Raw genomic sequence first — 21,808 nt, forward strand, 5'->3', positions numbered from 1 at the left:
TGCTGTGGAGGTGAGCCTGGCTGTAGCTGGAGGAGACAGTGATTGCCCCTTCCTGTTGGACTGTCTTGGGCCAGCTCCTGGTCTCTGCTTCACCCACACAGGAGCAGAGGGAGAGTGGCAGTAGGGCAGAGAATGTGGTAAGAAGTGGTGCTCACTTTTTACATTCTCTCAACATGGTTCTACACTGCTAGCTGTGACAGCATGACAGCCAGTGGACAGTCAGAAAATGATCATTTGCAGTGACTCATTTTGTGTATGACATTCCATCACACCATTGAACCCGAAGCCTGAGGCCAAGATCATTGCTATACTTTCTATGTATTCCTGTGAGAGTCTACTGGTTCCACTTCAAGTCTCTGCTTAAATTCCTGGCACTAAATGGACTTGTGTTTTGTTTAAAAAAAAAAAAAAAAAAAGGAAAATAATTTGAATTTGTATAGCAAAACATGGCACACTAAAACAACTGACAATGGAAATTTATACAAATTCATTCTGCATATTAGCTCAAGCTTTTTATTGGGGGGCTACTTGATGTTAAGCACCAAAATATACATGCTGATGGATCCCAAAGTAAACAATATGTGGTCTTTACTTTTAAAGAATTTAACTGCTATTTCCATTTGACAGCTACAAAAGACTAATGGGAAATAATATCTTTTTTTATGTTCCATTGACTTTTGAGAATTTGCCTTGTTTGCACTTAAATGAGAATGCTGGCCTCAGAATAATGATTAAATTTTAAATCATTCCTTATTACTACACTGTGTTTGTCACAGATAATCAATATTGAGGATCACCATTTATAGCAAAATCCAATCAGACAAACTTTAAAAAGTTGTAGATGTGAGAAAGAAAAGAGTTTAGATGAATATAATTAAAATATAGCCAGTAACAGCACTCCCAACTGTCCTTCAATCAAGAACTTTTTTTTACCTTTAATGATTTGGCCCCCTTTTTGTCACCTGCAAACATGGATTTCTCATCAAAGTGCATGGGGAAGGACCTGGGGAAATGACAGTATTATAATTACACATGAAAAATCTAGGTACCTTGAACTTAAGGATTTTCTATTCCTATAAATATTTAAGATTCATTATTTACTTACAGGACAGCAACACTTCTCATATAAACTATTTAATAAGAGTCTAAACTACAAATGGCTGTTTAATTTAGAAGATTATAAAGTTTGAAGGAAACTATGTTAAAATAATCTTAAAAATTAAAAGCAATTAATGTGGAAAACATGCACACTCGTAAAATTCTTTTAGAAGTTTACTCTCAGTACTTTTTGATCTAACTTTCTTTTATGCTCACAGTAACACTCACTAAACTTGAGTTTTTGAGACTAAGCATTTTTTAAAAAAAATTATATTCTGGAAAATAAGGCTAATGCTACCATATGTATCCATTTAATGCTAACATACTTTAGATACTACTTAAATAACAATTGGAGGAATACAAAATTGGTAGAAAGAACCTTAAAATTAAAAATTTGATTAAAATTTGATAGACTATAATGTCTTTATCATATTTTAAAATAGAACCTATTTTCAAGAGTGAAGGTATCTGCAGCAGAAGTTCATAGATTCTTTTTAGTTCACATATTTAGAAATAATTAACAGGTTGGAGATACAACTCAGTGACACAGCACCTGCCTCACAAGCAGGAGATCCTGAATTTCCTTTTTTTTGCGGAACTGGGTCTTGAACTCAGGCCCTTGTCCTTGCCAGGCAAGTACTTATTCCACTGAGCCATCTCCCCGGCCCCAGGAGGTCCTGAATTTGATTTCTGATACAAAAACCAAAAAGTCCCATTAGAAATAATTAAAATGCTATTGTTCCACTGCTGTTTGCCTTCTCAGAGCTACCTCAACCCTCTCCTAACTCCTAAGTGTCAGTTTTGGTTACATGTCAAGCATGAAATCATCTGAACAGTGCTGGGATATCTCAGACACTGACAGTCAATTCTTACTTTGTATCCTGAAAGATACTCAGGAGAAGGGTTTTAGTGTCAGCATCTTCATCTGTGTTTCCAGTGTAAAGATCAACAATGGAGCGTTCAAAATAGGGAGCCACCTTTGACAAAGCTCGCAGCTCAATCAAGTATAAAAAATACAGATTCTTAAGCCTTCTAGGACCTTCTCCCTTGGTTTCTACAGGGTCAAAGCGGCGTTTAAATTCTCTGATATTAGGTCCCCAACTTGGTTTACCCCAGGTTTCTAAAAAGAAAGAGAAATACATATTACATTCATTTAATAAAGAGAACTTTGCTCTAGCGAACATAAATCCCTCTGTCTATTCATTTTTACACTGAAAATGTCAAAATCTCCCCTTAAGATCTGATTACCTTCCAGAAGATAATCTGCACACAGATGTAAATTGATACTGGCATGAAGTCCTGAAATAAGCTTATAGAAGACTCTTTTCTCCAGACACAAACCTGTTCATAAAAGTATTGATAAAGAAATTATGCATGTTTAAAGAACAGAAATATTGAATCAAGGATATTCAGTACACAGGCTTATTTTCAAGTCAAGATTCAAGAACATTAAAAATATATCAAGAAATAATGAAAAACTAGATCAAGATTATTTCACTAGAAGACAAAGTAAGAACCTGCCTTCTAAATGGTGTTGCATGTGATAACTTAATGCAGAAAAGACAATGGTCTGGGCGCCTATAACTCTGAACCCTGTGGCACTGCTGGCAAGTTCCCATACTACCCAGAAGGTCACAACACAAGCTTTCCATGTGTTTCGCTAAGAATTTAGTAAAATAAATGTAACTATAAAGTTACTGCCTTGACCAACTGTAGCTGTTTCTGTCTCCCTATTTGCATGTCTTTCTTTGAACCTACTTGGTAGTGGATAAGAGGGATAGGGAGTCTTATTAACATTTTGCCCTCTAATTGTCTATTTCTAACTGTATGTTCTATTTATAAGGAGATAAAACTCTGAAAACAGATATCCAGGAATTTCAACTAATAAAAAATTATACTGACTATTTACTATGTAAGGAGAGCCATATGTGGAGTTTAGGAATAGGATGGAAATTATTTTGTGTAGCCTTAACCCCCACAGGCTAGATGTACAGTTGCAGTATTTTTGGTATTTTGACATTATTCAGTGGTTTTCAAAGAACTTTTACAGGGATCGTTGATGCTAATATTATAGGTTAGTAGGATTGTTTTTGTCACTGTCAAGCTCCAGATAAGGAAAACTGAAGCTCTGAAATGCTTGAGCCACCTGCCAATAAAAGGACCACCCTCTTGAACTACACATCAACATTCAGGAATGCCCAACAACAGAAAAACGGTCAATACAATATACCCAGAGTCTAGTATTGACCCCAAATTTCATTCTTACTCTTGTTATCAACATTCGGAGTCTCTGATGACATCTTTACAGAGAGACAATATATTCATAAGACAACATGAACAATTAACAAAATAGAATTGACTACTTAAACTGTTTATTATATGGTTATAGCCATGAAATATCAATTTACCTATCTAATTCAACTTGTTTATCTTCCATTAGTATATTTTTAGCTTTATAAAATAATAACTTGGTAAAGGAAATTTGCAAAAGCATCATATATCCAGTTACTAACATGAGTTATCAAAAGTATAAAACATTTTTTAACTTTCCATGAATAACATTTTATATTTCAACACTAGAAACAAGAAGTGTAAAGTATCTAAAATATAAAGACCTGCACCACTTAATCTTTTTTTTTGCGAAACCGGGGATTGAACTCAGGCCCTTATGCTTGCCAGGGAAGCGCTTATTCTACTGAGCCATCTCCCCGGTTCCTCCCACTTTATCTTTTAACGAGACAAATTTTGACTATATTAACATAAGCAAACATTAGAGCCTTCTGAATTCAATTTATTTTCCTTTATTTTATATATAAAAAACACTTCTCTCGGAATGGAATGTTTCTACTTTAAAGATAGGTGTGCTTACTAGTTATCAGAAAAGCAGTGTAGATTATGTGCACTATGAACAGAATGAAGCAAGCTAGGGGAACCATCTGGCCTATGTAATACATACTAGATTTCAGCTGACAAGATTTTCAAATAATTTTATCCCAAAGTTTAATAACTTAAAGTATATGTGTTAATTTCTTTCAAAAAACTATCAAAATTAGTTGTGTATTAAAATTCTAAAATTTACAAGAAAAATTTTTTTTACAGAAGTCAGTAAGAACTTAAGTTACCTTCTAGCCAAGTGTAGAATGATTCTCCTATGAGAGACAGACAGAGACACGGAGGAGAGAAAACAAAGTTAAAATATTTCAAATGTTCGTTGATACACTAGAAGGAAATGGTAAAATATTTATTATGTCAAATTAAGAACTCTTCCTAGACATGTCTACTGCTTAAGGTAAAATGGAAAAACAGGCATATGATTTTAGAAAATAAAGTCCTCATGTAATTTAATACTAGAGAAGGTTCTTAAAATATTTTATTTTTAAAGTGTTTGAGACAACAGTTCTGTCTAAATATTAGACACGGCACCCCTGAACACACATAAGTAAACAGCCAACTGAAATCATTACTTTGGTGGTTTGGGACACCTTATGACAGACATTCAGTCACATAAAGCAACCAACTATTAAGAAAGTGCTCTTCATCAGATTAAATATTACACTGAAAATTGAGATTATAAATTTCAAAGTCCACCAGAAAATAAGTTATAAATTCTCTGGTAGAACTACCTTAACTTTGCTCCATTTCTTCAGAATATAAATAAATATATTTTAATAACCAGAAAGTGGGGAACTTGGAATGTGAACAGTTTATTTATTTATTTATTTATTGTGTGTGTGTGCGCACGCGCGTGTGTGGCCAGCTCAGCCCACCAGGGGGCGGGGCTGGCTGGCATGTGGTGCTGGGGGATTGAACCTCGGTCCCTGTGCTTTGCTAAGCTTGTTCTAAGTAGGTGCTTTAGACCACTGAGCCATCTCACCAGCCCCTGTGAACAGTTTTTATACCAAACATTTATTAGTTAAATGGTCTACTTTTTTAAACGTAGGATAACTTTACATAATAAAATAACTTTATGTTTATCACCATTCATTAGTAGGTATTTTCTGGAAAAACACAGTATTTTCTTTCAAATTAAGATGAACAATCCATTTTGAGAGTTGAAAACATTTCTTCTATACTGGAGGCAAACGGAATAATTTTAACTCACCATCATCTTCACCTAAAAGAGAAAATAAGACATTAGAAAATGTTTGTATTAGAACTTACTGTTAAACTCTTCCTACTATGGGTCAAGTTGTGCAGACATCTGCAAATAAGGCTTTTTAATAAGCAGCAGACCAAAGAAAATATGATTTTCATATATTTTTATATAATATATTGTAAAGGTAAGCAAGTAAATAAAATACTTCTTTATAAACACTAGTTTCAGTAATTAATAGATACTGTGGCTCCTTCAATCATATGCACACACCTCTCTGAACAGTTTCTACTCTCACGGACTCTACTGATGACACTTGAGCAGGGCACAGTCCTCTATGGGAGGACCCTGGAGGCTTGGAGGTTGGGTTGTGGTTTCCAGTGGCTTGGCTGCAGTTAGCTTTTTCTGAGGAATTCTATTGGAACATTGTACTTTTGGAAAAAAAAGGTTCTATTGCTCAAAAACTTTTGGAAAAACAATTGTAGAAGGCTCACTGCTCTGATTTGAGAACGGTGGGTAAAACAGCTGAGGAGGTCAGTGGGCAGGCTCATAGCACTCAGAGGGAGAGCATTTGCCAAAGTGAGGATCTAAAGCACCCTTCCAAGTCTGCTTGGTCCTCAGAAAGGTCAAAAGAGACACATTGACATCACGAAGTTCAGTTTCTTAATTCTAGTTTAAAGAAAACACTGATTTGTTTCCATTTTTCCTTCTCTCTTTTTTTTTTTTTACACTTTTCTCTTTTCCCAATATGAACATTCTCTTCCTACTTCATCACATCTATACATTTTGGTCCTGATCTATACTTTCACCAGAGAAACAATGTGGTATTTATGCATACCTAAAATGTACCAATAAAATATAACTGAAAAAGAAAAACGGAAAAAAAAAGAAAAAAAAAAAAAAAAAAAAAAAAAACCACCAAAAGAAAAAAGAAAGAAAACACTGGATTGCCCAGTCAGTTACAGGGTGGCTCCTAAGGTTTAGTTCCTTGCTGAAAAAAGAATGAGAATGTCCGCCTGTCATGATACCTTGTGCTTATTTCAGCTTTTACATTTAGATGAATGAAAATTAAATTAAAAATTCAGGTTCACACTGCTGCATTTCATATGTATGATGATCCATGTAGCCACAGGCTGCTCCAGTGAACAGTGCAGCACAGAATACTTCCTGGGGAATTCATTCCTTGTGTTTGTGTCTGCATCCTAGTGTGGCACTCTGGAACTATTAGGATCGTGGGCCCTATCCAAGCCCTGTGGACTCAGGGCTGGCGATCTGCATGCACACTGAGGCTTGAGAAGCACTGTTCTGAGCCAATTGGTTTTCAAACTTGGCTGCACGCTGACTGGAGCCATCTGAAAAACTGAAAAATCACAGATGCCTGGCTCTTCCTCCCAGGGCTTTGGAGCTCACTAGCAAGGGACAGAGCCATCCAGAGTCGGAGGAATTTCCTAGGAAGTCTTACATCTCCTAATATATTCTGCATAAAGTTCCCAGCTTAGGGTCTGGCACATACCAGACAATAAATGACAGTAATTATAGAACACATACATAGAAATCTTAAAACTTAACTATGGGGGCTGGGGAGATAGCTCAGTGGTCTAAGTCTCTGCCTGGCAAGCACAAGGATCTGGGTTTGATCCCTGGTACCACTTGCAGCACCAGCCCCGAGCCGAGCCAGCCACCAAAGCTGGGTGTGGTGGCACACGCTTGTAATCCCAGCACTTGGGGGTCTGAGACTGGAGGATCACTATGAGTACGAGCTATGTAGTGAGACCTTGCACCAAATACATAAATTTTAAAAAAAGAAAAAAAGCACTGGAATAACATAATGTGGGAAAGAGGAGGAGGGAAGTGGGTCCCTGGGGCCCAGCTTAAAAAAAAAAAAAAAAAAAGAGAGAGAGAGAACTATGAATAAAACTTTCAGTTTTGCTAATCAGTCAAATTAAGCAAAATATAAAACAGCTGAATACTTCCTTATAGAACTTGGTTGCAAAGATATTTTATAAACAATCTCTAAAAGCATGAAAATAGATGAAAAACCCACCTCGACCGGGTGCCAGAGGATTTAAAGGGCGATAAACAGAACGAGGCCTAAAAGAAGAGCATAAAACCCAAACATAACGTTGGATGTATAATTTTTTCCCAGTACAAAGAAGTATCTCTTCCCCCCCCTTCCAGATCGCCCTGTTACTTGAAACAGTTTTCTTCATAGATGCTGTTCCACACTCTCCAGGCAGAGGGCCCCTTGTAGCCAGTGTACCGCTCTGGGTTCAGCAAAAGGTCCACATACTGGGCTGCAGGAGATCTCTCATCTGAACAAAAAAAGCCTCATAAGAGCCAATCATAAGCCACTGGTTACCTGGAATTTTGCATTACAAAACAAACAGGACTACCCAAAAGCTAAAGAAGTGCTACAGTTTTCAAATAATCTCCAACCTCAAAGGTAGGATTGTTAACATACTGTGACTGCTCTTGACCCAGAATTTGTAAAAGTTGGGCAAGTTACTTATGAAAGAACAAACAACTCTTCCTTTTCCTTTGGATACTCAAGAGTTCTTTTAAGAAATGTAACATGTTACCTTATTAGTTTTAACCACCCAGGAATGAAAATAACAGAATCATAACCTGCTTTAATGTTTTATATGATTTCTTTTCCAAATACAGTATATATCTATATATATCTATGTAATCAAAGGCCTGAAAATATTCAATTTGTTCAATTTTTTTATATTAAAAATTGAGACTTCCCTGCTGTTCTATTTGTAGACATATAAAGTAAAAGATCCAGATCCCGAAAGCTAATTATTCATAAAGCTACAGTGATCCACCTTTAAAAAATACTATTTTTAACAATATTAACATATTAAAGTGCTTTTTCCTTCCCAAACTAGTACATGGAAAGCACAACTTTCAAAAATGTTTTTTTTTTTTTTTTTTTGAACTGGGGATTGAACTCAGGCCATTGCACTTGCCAGGCAAGTGCTTATTCCACTGAGCCATCTCCCCGGCCCCTCAAAAATGTTTTGAAATATCTAAAATTAACCATTTTCCATGACAAAAGTCAAATGAGTACTAAATTTCCCCTGCTTGGACATTTTAATAGAGATCTCTGAGAAACACAAAATATGGAAGGCTCACAGTTTGGGTCAAAAAGAGAAATATATTTTCATAGCTAAGTAAAGGTATAATGAATATGCTTCACAAATGTGTAATCATAATACATATAAGCTCTGGCACAGATGCATTCGTTAACATATTTACTACCTTTCAGTGTTATCAGAACAAATCAGCAGACTTAGAAACCTGACTTTCTCTGTAAGTGGACATATTTATCGGAAATTCAATGACCAGTTTGGGACCGTCCATCATAAGAGAAACTGGAGCTGCCAAATAGCTCAGTCGGACTAAAGTGCCTGCTTAGACAGGTCAGGGACCAGGGTTCCATCCCCCACGTGCATGCTGGCTCTACCCCCAGGGCATGCTGAGCCAGCAACTGAGACTGGGTGTGGTGGTGCACGCCTGTAATTCCAATGCTTGGGAAGCTGAAAACAGGAGGATCACTACAAGTCCAATCTGTGTAGTGAATCCTTGTACTAAATACATTTTAAAAAGTAGAACCTGGCATTCTGATCTAAATTGCCTGCTTTCCTGATGGAGGAAGAGTACAAAAGTAATTACAAGTTATCACCACTAGAGCTAGCGATGTAGCTCAGTAGTGGAACGCTTGCCTAGCATGAGGAAAACCCTCAGTCCAATCCCCAGTACCTCAAAACAAACTATTGCTATTAAATGGGTTGTATATGATTACAAACAAAGAAAACAAAATTTACATAATATAAGATACTGGCTTTATTTCTACCCTAGAATTATAAAACTATTTTACTATACAAATTAAGGCACAGCAAACTGCACAGCTAAAGAACACAGGTTGACTCAGGACTTAGCAATAGCTTTTAAAATCTTAAAAGTTTCTTAAAAGTATTAAAAATAAGTTTGGCTAGACGTGGAGGTGTATGCCTATAATGCCAGCCCTTGAAGGCTGAAGCTGGATTGCCAGGTGTGCAATGCCAGCCTGGGCTACACAGTGAACTCAAAGCCAGGCCAAACACACATTGAGGCACTGCCTCAAAAAAGAAAGTTTAAATTGTGAAGTTATTAACAGTATGTTTTCAGTAGTTTTAAAATTCATTAATTTCTAATATATTTTTAATTTCTTTGAGATGCTAGGTTCACTTGCAAAGTTGACTCAGTTAAATATAAACTTCACAAATATTACTCAATGTGTATGTCCCCTGATGTATACCATTTACAACTATCAATACTCTGTATGCACACGTAAGACTACACATATTCAGGGTCATCTATGATTGTGTAGATTGCACTAGTACCAATTTTCTCTCCACAAGCACAACTGAGTAAGGAAAAAAAATTGATTCAGACACTAAAATATGTCTCTCTATATGTATATAAAAAAATTTTTTTTTCTGAGACAGGATCTTGCTATGCTGACCCTGAAAACACTATGTAATCCAGGCTGACCATAACTTACAGCAGTCCTGCCTTAGGCTCCCAAGTGCTGGGAGTACAGATGTGTGCTACCACAACCAGCAACATAAAATATATTTAAGGGAGCTAAAATAAATTCTAAGAGTAAAATCGTATCAGTTTTGGTTAACTATTTTCTTAAAATTCTCAATTCAATCAATGATTTTAACTTTTAAAAACTTTTTAAATCATGAAAAGGGTGGGTTTGTGGTTGGTACACTACACTCATGGGCAAAATCTGGCCTCCTATGTTTTTGTGAAGAAAGTTTTTTGGGCCAGTCATGTGTTTTGGCTTATGTGGCAGAGTTGAGGAGTTGCCAGAAAGGTACATACACCCTGAAACATTTGCCATTTGTCTGCTTATTGAAAAGCTTGTCAGTCTCTGACTTACAATGACAAGGCTTTCATCATGCTAGCATGCACAGTGTTGGGGAGAAAACAGAGTGATTAGTTCTGCTTGTAGGTACACAGGGCTGGGGCCCAGCTTTGCCCTGGGTGACCAGTGACACTGGTTTTAATTAACTTGTTCCTCAATTACAACTTCTCTATAATGGTATTGCTGGATCATCTGTGTGGATCTTTCTTTCTGTACCCCAACTGTGTCCACAGCCTAGAACGTATTCTTTCTTCTGCTCTGAAGCTGCTACAAAGCTCTGCTTTCCACATGGCCATGTTGATCATCACCCAAGAATTCAAGGCCTTTCCACTGAATCATAACTCTTAATTCTGGAAATTTATCAAATTGGACTAATGAAAAAAAAATTTAAAAATTGGACTAACGCTTTTTCCTTCTCCTCAAGTATATCATGTTTCCCCACTGAATTCTCCTCTCATTGTCCTAGCTTCATAGTAGTGTGATGAGGTTCCAAGCATTGTATTAATTTTTTTTTTGCTGGGACTTGGGATTGAACTCAGGCCTTGGTGCTTGCCAGGCAAGCGCTTATTCTACTGAGCCATCTCCCCAGCCTCCCAAGCGTTTTCTAGTGTGCAGACACTGCTCTGCATCCCATGTAAGACATAGAAGCACAGGTCAATTGAGGATGAAGTTTTTGTTTATAGTCATAGACTTCTATGTTTAAGCCTAGAGCCCTGTACCACCAACCCAATGCCACACTGCTACTAACTCACTGTTAGAACATGATCTACATTTTATAACATTCTCAAGTGACTGATTCACAGCCAGACTTAGCAAACATTTTTTTTAAGTTAGATTATTTTGGTACTGGGAATCAAACTCAGGACCTTGTGTTTGCCAGACGGACTACTGCAGTAATTTCACTTTTTTTTTTTTTTTCCTGTATTTAGGACAGGGACTACAGGGTATCACTACAGAGATCGGACTCACAGTGATTCTCCTGTTTTCAGCTTCCCAAGTGCTGGGATTACAGGAGCACACCACCATGACCAGTCTCAACTGCTAACTCAGTGTGCCCCAGGGGCGGGGCTGGCAGGGCATGCTGGGGATCAAACTCCAGCCTCTGCACTCTGCTTAAGCAGGTGCTTTAGTCCAGCTGAGCTATCAGGCTAGCCTGTAATTTCATTTAAAGATAAAAATTCTTATTAAAATTTTAAAATGTACTCTAGTTAAGGTATAACACGTGCAGAGTGCTATGTCTGTGAACTAAAATAAATGGATAAGAATGAAATCTAAGTGGTACTGTACATATAATTCAGTACTTAAGAAAATTACAAGTGATTCTGCCTTAGCTTACTTTTTACAACCACTGTAACATCTTTTATGGAGGACAGTCTTTACCCCAAATAACTATATTTTCTTAATATTTTTTCTATTAAAATACAGAAAGAAGTTTGTTGGGGCTAAGGATATCACTCAGCAGCATAAGCGCCTGCCTGGCAAGCACAAAATCCCAAGTTTGAACCCTGGTACCATAAAGGACAAAAATATAGAAAGAACATAAAAAGCCATTTAACAGTCACTTTCCTCAATTAGCAAAGGGAGTAAGGGAGAGAGTAATGTCCATGAATATACACTGCCATCTTGTAATTGCCTCTTAGCCTAGATATCCTTACTATCAAAGAAACTTTCTCCATCATAAACATTTTGCATTTTGTGGCCCTACTAGGGCCTATTCATAGACTTTATTTTCAAAGTGGAAATAATTTCAAGAAAAAGTGACTCATTTTCTCACATATATCCTAAAAATGCCACCTTCTCCAAATCTTCAACTTGCTTTACAAAGAAATTGATCTTACCACTGAACAACTACCTAGGCTACTAAGGAGCACAAACATCCAGCTTTGAGCACATTTTATTAAACATATTTGACTATTCCTTGTCTTTTAAGAAAAATGTGTTTACAGGGGCCGGGGAGATGGCTCAATGGAATAAGCATTTCCCTGGCAAGTAAAAGGCTTGAGTTCAATCCCTGTTCTACACACACACACACACACACACACACACACACACACACACACACACACAAATAATAATAGACTGAAGTCATTTTGTCTTGTATGAAGAATTGAATGAATATTACTACTTAAAAGCAAAGCATTCATTGCCAAAACTTTAAATAACTCAAGAGCATAAATTCTAAACACATTAAGATCACGTCACTTTCAATATTCTTCAGAATGGTGAATGCTATGGCCTATGATCCATTTCTATGCTTGTTTCTTGAGCTTCTGCTTTTAAGAGGTTTTCAACATTTTCCAATGTTTGAAGCTTATAGATGATGCTAAGAAAAACATGAAACTGTTTCCATCTCAATTATATTCCATGCTTTATTTTTAATTGAAAGATGCTCTAATTTCCCCCAGAGCCTCTAGTTTGTTCAAGCTTTCATGCCTGTTTGGATGATGCTGGATCACCTTTACTAAAGCATATTCTTGGCAAGTTTTTCGTATTTGTTTTGCTTGAAGAATTTGCTTTTTGTACTCAGCAATTCTTTTCATGTGCTCCTGCAATGCAACATTCTATTGCTTGGCAATTTTTCTTTGTTTTTTTTTTTATTTTTAGGGAAGGGTCTACAGGGTGTTCAGGGTCTCACTACTAGATCGGACTTGTAGTGATCCACCTGTTTACAGCCTCCCAAGAGCTGGGATCACAAGAGTGCACCACCACGCCCAGTCTCAGTAATTTTTTCATAGTTTTCTATTTCCCTGAGATTCATATTATATATCAGCAAAGTATTACTCACTGAAAACTCACACTGGGACAGTGTGCTTAGGTTACTTAGCACACTGGTGCTGGCTATGTCCCTCTTCTTGGGATCTAGAGCTGCACCACTTAATGAAACTTCACTAGCAAATTAATTGTGCAATTAATGGAGATAGTCTCCATCTCCAGCAATAAGGAGATGTTTCCTTGTGACTGTCATCAGTTACGGCTCTCATGGTATGCGTGGTAGCCTTAGCAACTACCATTTTCAACATTTTAAGTGTACTAACATTTTTTCATGGAAAGATAAAAATTAAAGCATATCATGCTATATAGATTATTTATGAACCAAGTGTTTCATTCAGTAAATCTTTATTAAACACTTATGATGTTTAGGCACTGTTCTAGGCACTAAAAATACAACAGTGAATCAAAGACAAAACCCTTGCCCTTGAGCAGCACACAATCTAGCAGGAAAAGACAAACAAGAAACCAATAAACTAAATAATATGTCACACTGCCAGATAGTTGTGAGTGGGGTAGATGGAAACCAGCAGCGCAGAGGCCCCACAAGTGACTGTGGTTATTATTCTGTACAGGACAGGACAAAAAGCAAGCTTCTCTGATAAGACATTTGAGCAGAAACACGAGCCAAATGAAGAAGCAAGCTATGTACAAAGATGGTAATGAAAACAATAGAATGGGTTCAAGAGCTCACCTTAGTGGATAATGAACTGCTAAATTATTTAAAAGACTGCTATTTCATCCATGGGGATCATCTTCTACTCAAACAGAGATAATAACAGCAAAACAGCAAGGAACAGGGGCATATGGATATTTTCCCTAATAAACTAGAGTGAATAGTCTTTACATTTTAACATTCTGAATTTAGGTAGCAGGAATAACTAAACAATAACCCTAAAGCTACCTTGACAGTAAAAGAAATTATAAGTATAAATCATGAAAACTATTATTCAGATGAATAATGGTAACTCCATTAAGTAGCTTAGTTTTGTATGCATATTTAGATGAAATTGCAAAATCCTCATTACTTTAAATATATAATCCTAAAAGTCATTGTGTGTGTGTGTGTGTGTGTGACCAGGGATCAAACTCAGGACCTTGTGCTTGCCAGGCAAGCAGTTATTCCACTGAGCTATCTCCCCAGCCCTCTGAAAATCTTAAAGGATGATTTTATACAAGTTCTTATAGAATGTCTCCCACTTTTATAACTTCAGAAACTAATGCTATTAAAAATAGAACTGATAATTAAATAATATCCCACACTGCCATGTAGTTGTCAGTGATGGGCGAGGTAGATGCAAACCAGCAGTGGTGGTGTATGCTTTAATCCCAGTACACTGGGAGACAGGAGGATCACAAGTGTGAACCTGGCCTGAGCAATGCAGCAACTTAATGAGGCTGTTTCAAAATGAATAGAAAGAGTAGGGGCTGGGGATGTAGCTCAGTACAAAAGCCCTGGGTTTAATCCCCAGTACCACAAAAAAGACAAATATTAACACTGTATTGAAGGTAGGTAAATTTAGCACATCAAATTGCTTATAGCAAGTAATCCTTGCAATTGAATAGTACTATTATGAAAAAACTACCATGAGTAATTCATAATTATAGAAATGACTTATTAATCGAAAAACCTGTTAAATAAGTGTGATCATATTTTTTTAAGCATTGAAGAGGTAAAAGGGGGAACTCAAAAGAAGTAGACTTTACTTACTTTATTTATTTATTTTTGGTGGTGGTACCAGGGATCAAACTCAGGACCTTGCACTTGCCAGGCAAGCATAATAAGTAGACTTTAGTGTTAAACATGGAAATATAATTAGAATGATCACCAAAGAGCAAATAACAGAGTAAGCAGGAATGCAACTACATGTAGGTAGTGTCTTACTCTGATAAAACTTATGCCAGTTCTAAATATCATGATGGGGATATTGCATTAGCTGGCCATTAATATAGTCAGATACGCAAAGAACCCTTGCTCACATTTCTTAAAAATTTTCCTAGGTAGAATGATATACATGGTGATAACATCATTCTTTCTTCCAGTATTCTATTTACTATCATTTAGAAGCCTACAGTAACTTATACTATGGATTGATGGCACAGTTCTAGCTCTGGATCTTGTTTCAACTCTTACAGAGCACAATGATCATTTTATTTTATAATTTTTTTTTTACAATGATCATTTTAGATTCAGAAAAAACTTCTCTTGTCCATTTTCAGCTGTGCATGCTTGAACCCCAAATTCTTTCCCACCACCAAAAATTTAGCAGCAACAAGGTAAAGGTGAAGAGGCCAAATGCATGATTCTAGCCTATACAGCACAGTTCTTTGGAAATACTATTCTCCATTCATGTTCTCCAGAAATACAGATAAAAAATTTCTAGATCACTGGAACAATTATCTCATATTTAGAGAAGTGGCAGTTACTCTGTTGGATGGTTTCCCACCTTTGGATCCTTCCTGGGGACTATCAGAAAGAGGGCTGTGAGGAAGTCAAACCAGAGCCCTCCCTAACATTAGAGGGCATCATGATATGAATTTGTTGAGACCTCCAGCAAATTCCAGTGTAAACATTTTATGTATTTGTTATGGTTTGTGTCTAGATGTAATCCCAAAGCCTCTTGCAGTCATGGGGCGGGGGGCTTTTTCAGAGATGATGAATCTACAGTGGATGACACTGGGATTGATTCATGGTGCGATGTTAAAATCAAGGGCACTAGGATTAAGAGTATTAATGCTACCCAGCCTAAGTAGCCTGGATAAGATATAAGGGATAGAAAGGCTGTGGTCATCACTTGCTTTTTTTAGTTTGTTTTTTATTTTTGCTGTCTTCTACTCACCATGAACTGTTCTCTTCTATGTCACCAACCTGCCATAATTGGAGTCAGCCAATTATGAACTGAAACTTCCACAAATGTGAGCTAAATAAGCCTTTCCTCCCTTAACTTTGGGCATTTAGTATTTTGTCTTAGCAATGAGAAAAGTAAATAAGACAATATTCAAGGACCTATAACCAAGTGGCTTTAATTGAAAGTCCATAGGAGGTGGTGTGATATACTGGAAAGAACACAGGTTTTAGACTTCTTTGGATTTGGGATAAAATCCCATCTTAGTTCCTTGGTACTTTTATGGCAATTTAGGCTTTTGGAGAATTAGGTCCTTAGGTATGGAAAAAAACACTGTTATGGTTTGTCTAGTTGTCCTCCCAAAGCCTCATGCAGTCATGGGGTGGGAACTTCTAGAGGTTGAGATTAATTCATGATCAAGGCTAGGATTATGGGTCTTAGTACTGCTGGGATTATAAGTGTGAGTATTACACCCAGCCTGGGACATACAGCCTGAATGCAACTTAAGAGAGACAGACTTTCCCTCTGTAGCCATTGTTGCTACTACTCCTCCATTTTGCTCTCTGCTCTTGGCCACCACCATGAAAGGTTGCTCTCTGCCATGTGCTGCCCTGCCTTGGAGCCTGCCGAGTATGGGCTGAAACTTCTAGTAACGGTGAGCTAAATAAGCCTTTCCTTCCTTCATTTTGGATGTTGGGTATTTGTGCTAGCAACGAGAGAAAAGTAACTGAGACAAACACATACCCATTAAGGGGTATTAATAAAATCTTCATAGCAAAATCCAATGTTAAAGTTGTAACATAATGTCATGGTTTTTGTCTAGTTGTCCCCCAAGGCCTCATATAAGTCATGGGGTGGACTTACTTCTAGAGTTTGTGATTAACTCATGATCCATGGGATTATGGATCTGAGTACTGCAAGGATTATGGGTGTGAGTACTACACCCAGCCTGGGGTGGAGAGCCTGAATGTGATATAAGGGAGACAGAGAGACAGTCTTGCTCTCTGTAGCCATTGTTGCTACTATTGTTCCCATTTGCTCTTGCTGTTTGCTGTTTTCCGCTGCCATGAACTGCTGCTCTCTGCCATGTGCTACTCTGCCCTGGAGACAGCGGAGTATGAACTGAAACCGCCACTAACTATGAACTAAATAAACCTTTCCTTCCTTCATTTGGGTGTTGGGTATTTGTCCCAGCAATGAGAGAGGTGCAACTGAGACAAATAGGTTACATTTTCATTGATTTGAAAGTCTTATAAAAGGGTTAAAATTAAAACAATTTATCATAACAGTGTATTTTATTACCATCAAGTTCACAAAAGTGATCCTGTGAATCATCGTATCTTGCCCAGTCAATGAAAGCTTCTTTGCTTTGATTACTATGGGAAGGAGGGGAAAAAAAGATTAAATTTGGTGTCGAGAATCTTTACATTATATTCTAATATAGTTAAAATAGATATTCTGAGGTCATTTATTAGATGATGTCACGATTCCATTACTAGTGGTTACATGAAAGAATGACTAAGAAAGTCTCATAAAAAGATATTAACTTGCATGAATGATTTATATTAACTTCAGTAAAAGTTATTAGTCCTAGTAGAATGGTAGCTATTTTAACTAAAAATTGATTTACAAAAATACATATACTACTTTAAAAAAAAAAAGCAAGCTGACCCTTTCAACAGAATTAGAAAGCAATTATTATACTTTTCCTGAAATAGGGATGAAATTTACTTTCTGAATATTTTAAATTTAAACTGCTGTGATATTTATAGGATCCAAAATCCCAAGAACTGTGTATCTCTGATCTCATGATCCAGTGTGGTGTTAAATTGTTAAACCAAAGTCACCTTCACCATGGCAGGTCATTCATTTTACATCATACCTCAAATTCAACAGAACCTTTGGTAAAGATTTCTAACCTGATAAGAACAACTACATTTGTCAAATAAACTTAGACCAACATTCACTGTTAGCCACATTCCGGCCTTCTGTCTTAAATACATGAGGACAATATCTACAGAAGCACCATGTTGCTAGCTTTCATTGTTCACTACACAAAGCTCCAGCACGGGGTCTGGAAGTGAGCATCACTCCCAAGCCACTCTGGAGTGTTACCCCATGCCCACAGGTAGATGCCTGCAGAGGAGATGGGCGCTTCAATTACTGGAATGCAACTGGAGCGAGCCAAACATCAGGTAGTTGGATTAAGTGAGGCCACCTGTCAGGGCCTTGGTGCTTCTCTCTGTGCATGGTCAGCAAGACTGAGATTTACAAAATTCTGAAGCATCAACAGCCTAGAACAGCAGCAACTCAGAGTCCAGCCTAGCTACTACCCTTACTATACAGCTACCCTTACTATAGGTAGGGACTATAGCCTCCCCAGCCTTGGAAGCTGCTGGAGTCATGAGCTAGAATGACTGAACAGCTGTACAGCTAATGAACCAAAAGACTCAGGGTCAGACAGAGCAGCCAGGGTGGTAAGAACAGCAGAGGCCACAGGAGGCCAGCGTGAGGGGCTGAGAGCATCATTAATGTCACACCATAGGTCTGAGGTTACCACATATTTGGATCATTACTAGGGACAGCAGCACTGACAAATGCTAGTCCCTCTCATCAACAGCACTGAACCTATATGCCCAACTACCTCTCCTCTGCTTGGACATATTAAAAATGCATCACTGACACCTGCTAGTCATGTTTCCTATAATTTAGAAGCCCACCATCTCAACCATTCCTCAGGCAAGGCCAGAGGGAGGTTCAGTGGACTTCTCCAACTCTACCTGCACCCTAGTTCCTAAGTACAACAAACAAAAACATAACCAATATTAGGTGTAAACTGAGCCCTGCCACTCATTTTTGCCTCAGAACTTACCTGTGACAATGGAGCTGTCACTCAGCCTAGAATGCCCCATACTGCCTTACCAGAACAGAAGTTGAGAAGCATAACAGAACTAAAAAAACATCTTCACAATCCTCTTTACATCAGGTGGCATTTAATAATTGTCCCCATTATAAATACCTCCAAAGGATGTGTATCTAGTCCTGTGTGTGTTTTTGTTGTTTGTTTTGCTTATTTGTTGCTCTGGTGTTTGGTTTGGTTGTATGTGTAGGTATAGGTGCGTAACAGTTTTTTCCTATTGCTTCTATCATGCTGTTCTGTTTACAGCAGAAAAAAAAAAAAAAAAAAAAAAACCTATGGAACTTAAATTAACAGCAAATTTACCATTCAAAAGATAACATACAGATTGATTTATTATATATGAAAATTTAGGAGTTCAAGTTCCTTCTCCCATAATGATTAAAAGAATAGATCCAGAAATCCTGCTGAAATTTTCTAAATTTCTGTTTTTGAACCGATTCCCTACTGAGGATACATTTTAGAAATCTAAGGGCAAATCCTCCAAGATGCAAAATTGCTATGGGTTTATAATAGAGTAACTTCCTTTCTTTAAAAAACGTATTAGTTGAAAATTTAATGGTTAGTAAAAATATTTTATTAAAATCACAAAAAGGATTAATATAAATAAATAGTATCTTCTTAATACTACTAAAATAAAACTTGCCTTAATGTGCTGTTAACTGCTCCCAGCTTATTAGCCTGCTCACAATCATCCAATTCTTTGGTATTATTCGTCACTTTCGAATACTGCAAGGAAGTTCATAAGTTTAGAAATAATTATCTTTCTCAGCTTCTATTGCCAGAATGATCTGTCAGGGATGATACACACTAAACATAGATACATCCTAGTACCTAAAACCCTATTAGGTGTCCACATCTGAAGCCAACAATTAGAAAAAGTACAACCACCTTGCAATCTTATTTCTAAATACAGAGGTAGAGAAATGATAACATACTTCAACAATGAAACGAAGGACAAAAATGCTAGTGTATCACTGTATTGGCAAAAACTGGAAACAACTGAAGTATCCATGGACAGAGGCATGACTACTCTGTGTTAAAGTTACACAACTATCTACTAGTTATTGAGATGAACAAGATTCACATATCAACAGAGAAAAAATTCAAAATCATTCAGAGTAAAACTACAAACAAAAAATACTAATGAAATACAATGACTTAACTGTTCAATTTTTTAATAAAAAATAATCTACATATACAAGTGCAATGCAATCAAATCAAATTAACATACAAAGATATGTGCAATGAGGGCATAAAACCATAGAAGGGTATATCAGAAAAATGGCCGGTTCCAGGGAGGAAGGAAACAGAATGGGATTGAGAAAATCTTCAGGGAAATGCATCTGCCTTCTACTGGAACAAAAACCCAAAACCAAACCAACAAAAGTGAAAGTAAGCTAAACAAAACACAGGTGAAAGAGCTAGAAAATGGAGAAGATGCATAAAAGGCAAAAAAGGGTGACTTTTCTATGGTGACCTTTACTATGTATATGTAGCAGTGAAAAGTGAAGTAAACTAATACCTAAAAATTCATGCATCACAAAAACAAAACAAAACAAAGTCATGCTCCTAGGAAGAAAAAGGTAATCGTTAATAAACGAATAGCTTAACATTATTAGAAAGTATTTTGCTCAAAAAATCTTGGTTTTTTTTCCTATGAATAGAATCCTGAATCTAACAGGTTGAAATAGAAATTGAAAACAAAACTAAATATGAAAAAATATATGATATCGGGCTAGGGAGATAGCTCAGTAGAATGAGTGCTTGCCTGGCAAACACAAGGTCCTGAGTTCAATCCCTGGCACTGCAAAAAAATAAAATAAAATAAAAAATAAATAAAATATATGATATAAAACTGTATCATAAAATAGTGATGTCAAACCTTTTAGAGACCAAGTGCAATTCAAAACCCACTTATTTATCAGAAACAGCCAACACTCCAATTAAACATGAATACTGAGATTTTAGTTCTAAGAAAACAACTTGTACATTTTGACTTAAAAGAAAAACACAATAACGTATGCCACAGGTTTTCTACCACTGTAATAAACACCTGTTGAATAGGTAATACACAACTGCAGTTGCATAGTACAGTTCTTCTAGAAGTTCTACAACAGTGAAGTAATTCCTAAAAAAGCAAGAATTCACCACCTCTCTGCTTGCTCAAGAATTAGGGATTTTGAAATTCTGAGGCAAAATGGCTCTATTCTCAAAAGCTGTATTACAGTCTCTGTAACCACTGTCAAGAATCATAAATGGTAAGTTTTAGTGTGTAAAGCAGAAATACTCAAAGAAGGCAAGTGACTTACCTTATTAGAATGTCCAGCTTTTATTCCAACTGGAATTTTACTCTTAAAAGAACAATAATAAAAATTTTTAAAGTGATACAAAGAATATAATATTCTGCAGGGTGCAAATATACATTCAAATTTTGTTTTCATACAACCTCTTGAGTTGGAAGGTTATTCCAATGTACAAACTTGTAAACTGAAGTACAGAAAACTAAATGACATAGAATCAAAATTACCTCTAATAACTCTCAGTGCAGTATTTACATAAATTTTAGGATGAAAGGAGTAACTATCACTCTTCCATAAAATTTCTTACCACAGAAGGGTTTTGTTTTTTTTTTCTTACGTATTGGTGCAGGGTCTCACTACGCAGCTCACACTCCTAGTGATCCTCCTGTTTTTAGCCTCCCCAGTGCTAGAATTAAAGGCATGTACCACCATACTTTTAGTTTTAAAAGTTAAAAATTAGTTAAAATATATTATTATGCTGGATTTTAATTTTTGTTCTAAAGTGGCACTTAAACTTTAGGTAATTCTGGATACTAGAGTGAGATTTCTAGCCTACAGACCAGAAATTTAGGGTTTAACTAGGGTTGACCAATAGAAGAACTATATTAGGTCCAATATTCTTTTCCATAAAACCAATAATTGGGGTTAGGCTTTGAAAAAAAAATCAATCTATGAATTATTTTAACTGATTTACCAAAAATAACTTGAAATAAAAATCATACTTGAAAGAAGATGATCCCAGGTTTTTTGTTTTTTGGTTTTTTTTGACTAACCTGGGGACTTTCCCAACCTTTGAATCAACTGACTACTACCCGCAGCAAATTACCTATTAAAAATTACTCATATTTCATAGATTTTATT

General features: G+C 36.6%; 1 protein-coding gene and 1 pseudogene across 3 annotated transcripts in view; both read right to left on the bottom strand.

Moving 5' to 3' along the window:
- The window catches only part of Ero1b (endoplasmic reticulum oxidoreductase 1 beta), a 57,397-nt gene that overhangs the window by 9,884 nt on the left and 25,705 nt on the right, over window positions 1-21,808 (bottom strand). For all 3 annotated transcript variants that reach the window (XM_023700863.1, XM_023700862.1, XM_004640839.3), the window contains exons 4-13: window positions 20,957-20,998; window positions 19,291-19,373; window positions 17,030-17,103; window positions 7,383-7,503; window positions 7,236-7,282; window positions 5,201-5,212; window positions 4,221-4,247; window positions 2,347-2,439; window positions 1,972-2,218; window positions 934-1,003 (exon numbers count right to left, since the gene is read on the bottom strand). In XM_023700863.1, the coding sequence (XP_023556631.1) occupies window positions 934-1,003; window positions 1,972-2,218; window positions 2,347-2,439; window positions 4,221-4,247; window positions 5,201-5,212; window positions 7,236-7,282; window positions 7,383-7,503; window positions 17,030-17,103; window positions 19,291-19,373; window positions 20,957-20,998 (816 nt within the window). The remainder of the gene's footprint in view (window positions 1-933; window positions 1,004-1,971; window positions 2,219-2,346; window positions 2,440-4,220; window positions 4,248-5,200; window positions 5,213-7,235; window positions 7,283-7,382; window positions 7,504-17,029; window positions 17,104-19,290; window positions 19,374-20,956; window positions 20,999-21,808) is intronic.
- On the bottom strand, window positions 12,342-13,093 carry LOC101577907 (annotated as a pseudogene).

Source organism: Octodon degus, unplaced genomic scaffold (assembly GCF_000260255.1).
Source record: "Octodon degus isolate 3935 unplaced genomic scaffold, OctDeg1.0 scaffold00127, whole genome shotgun sequence".
Classification (NCBI taxonomy): domain Eukaryota; kingdom Metazoa; phylum Chordata; class Mammalia; order Rodentia; family Octodontidae; genus Octodon; species Octodon degus.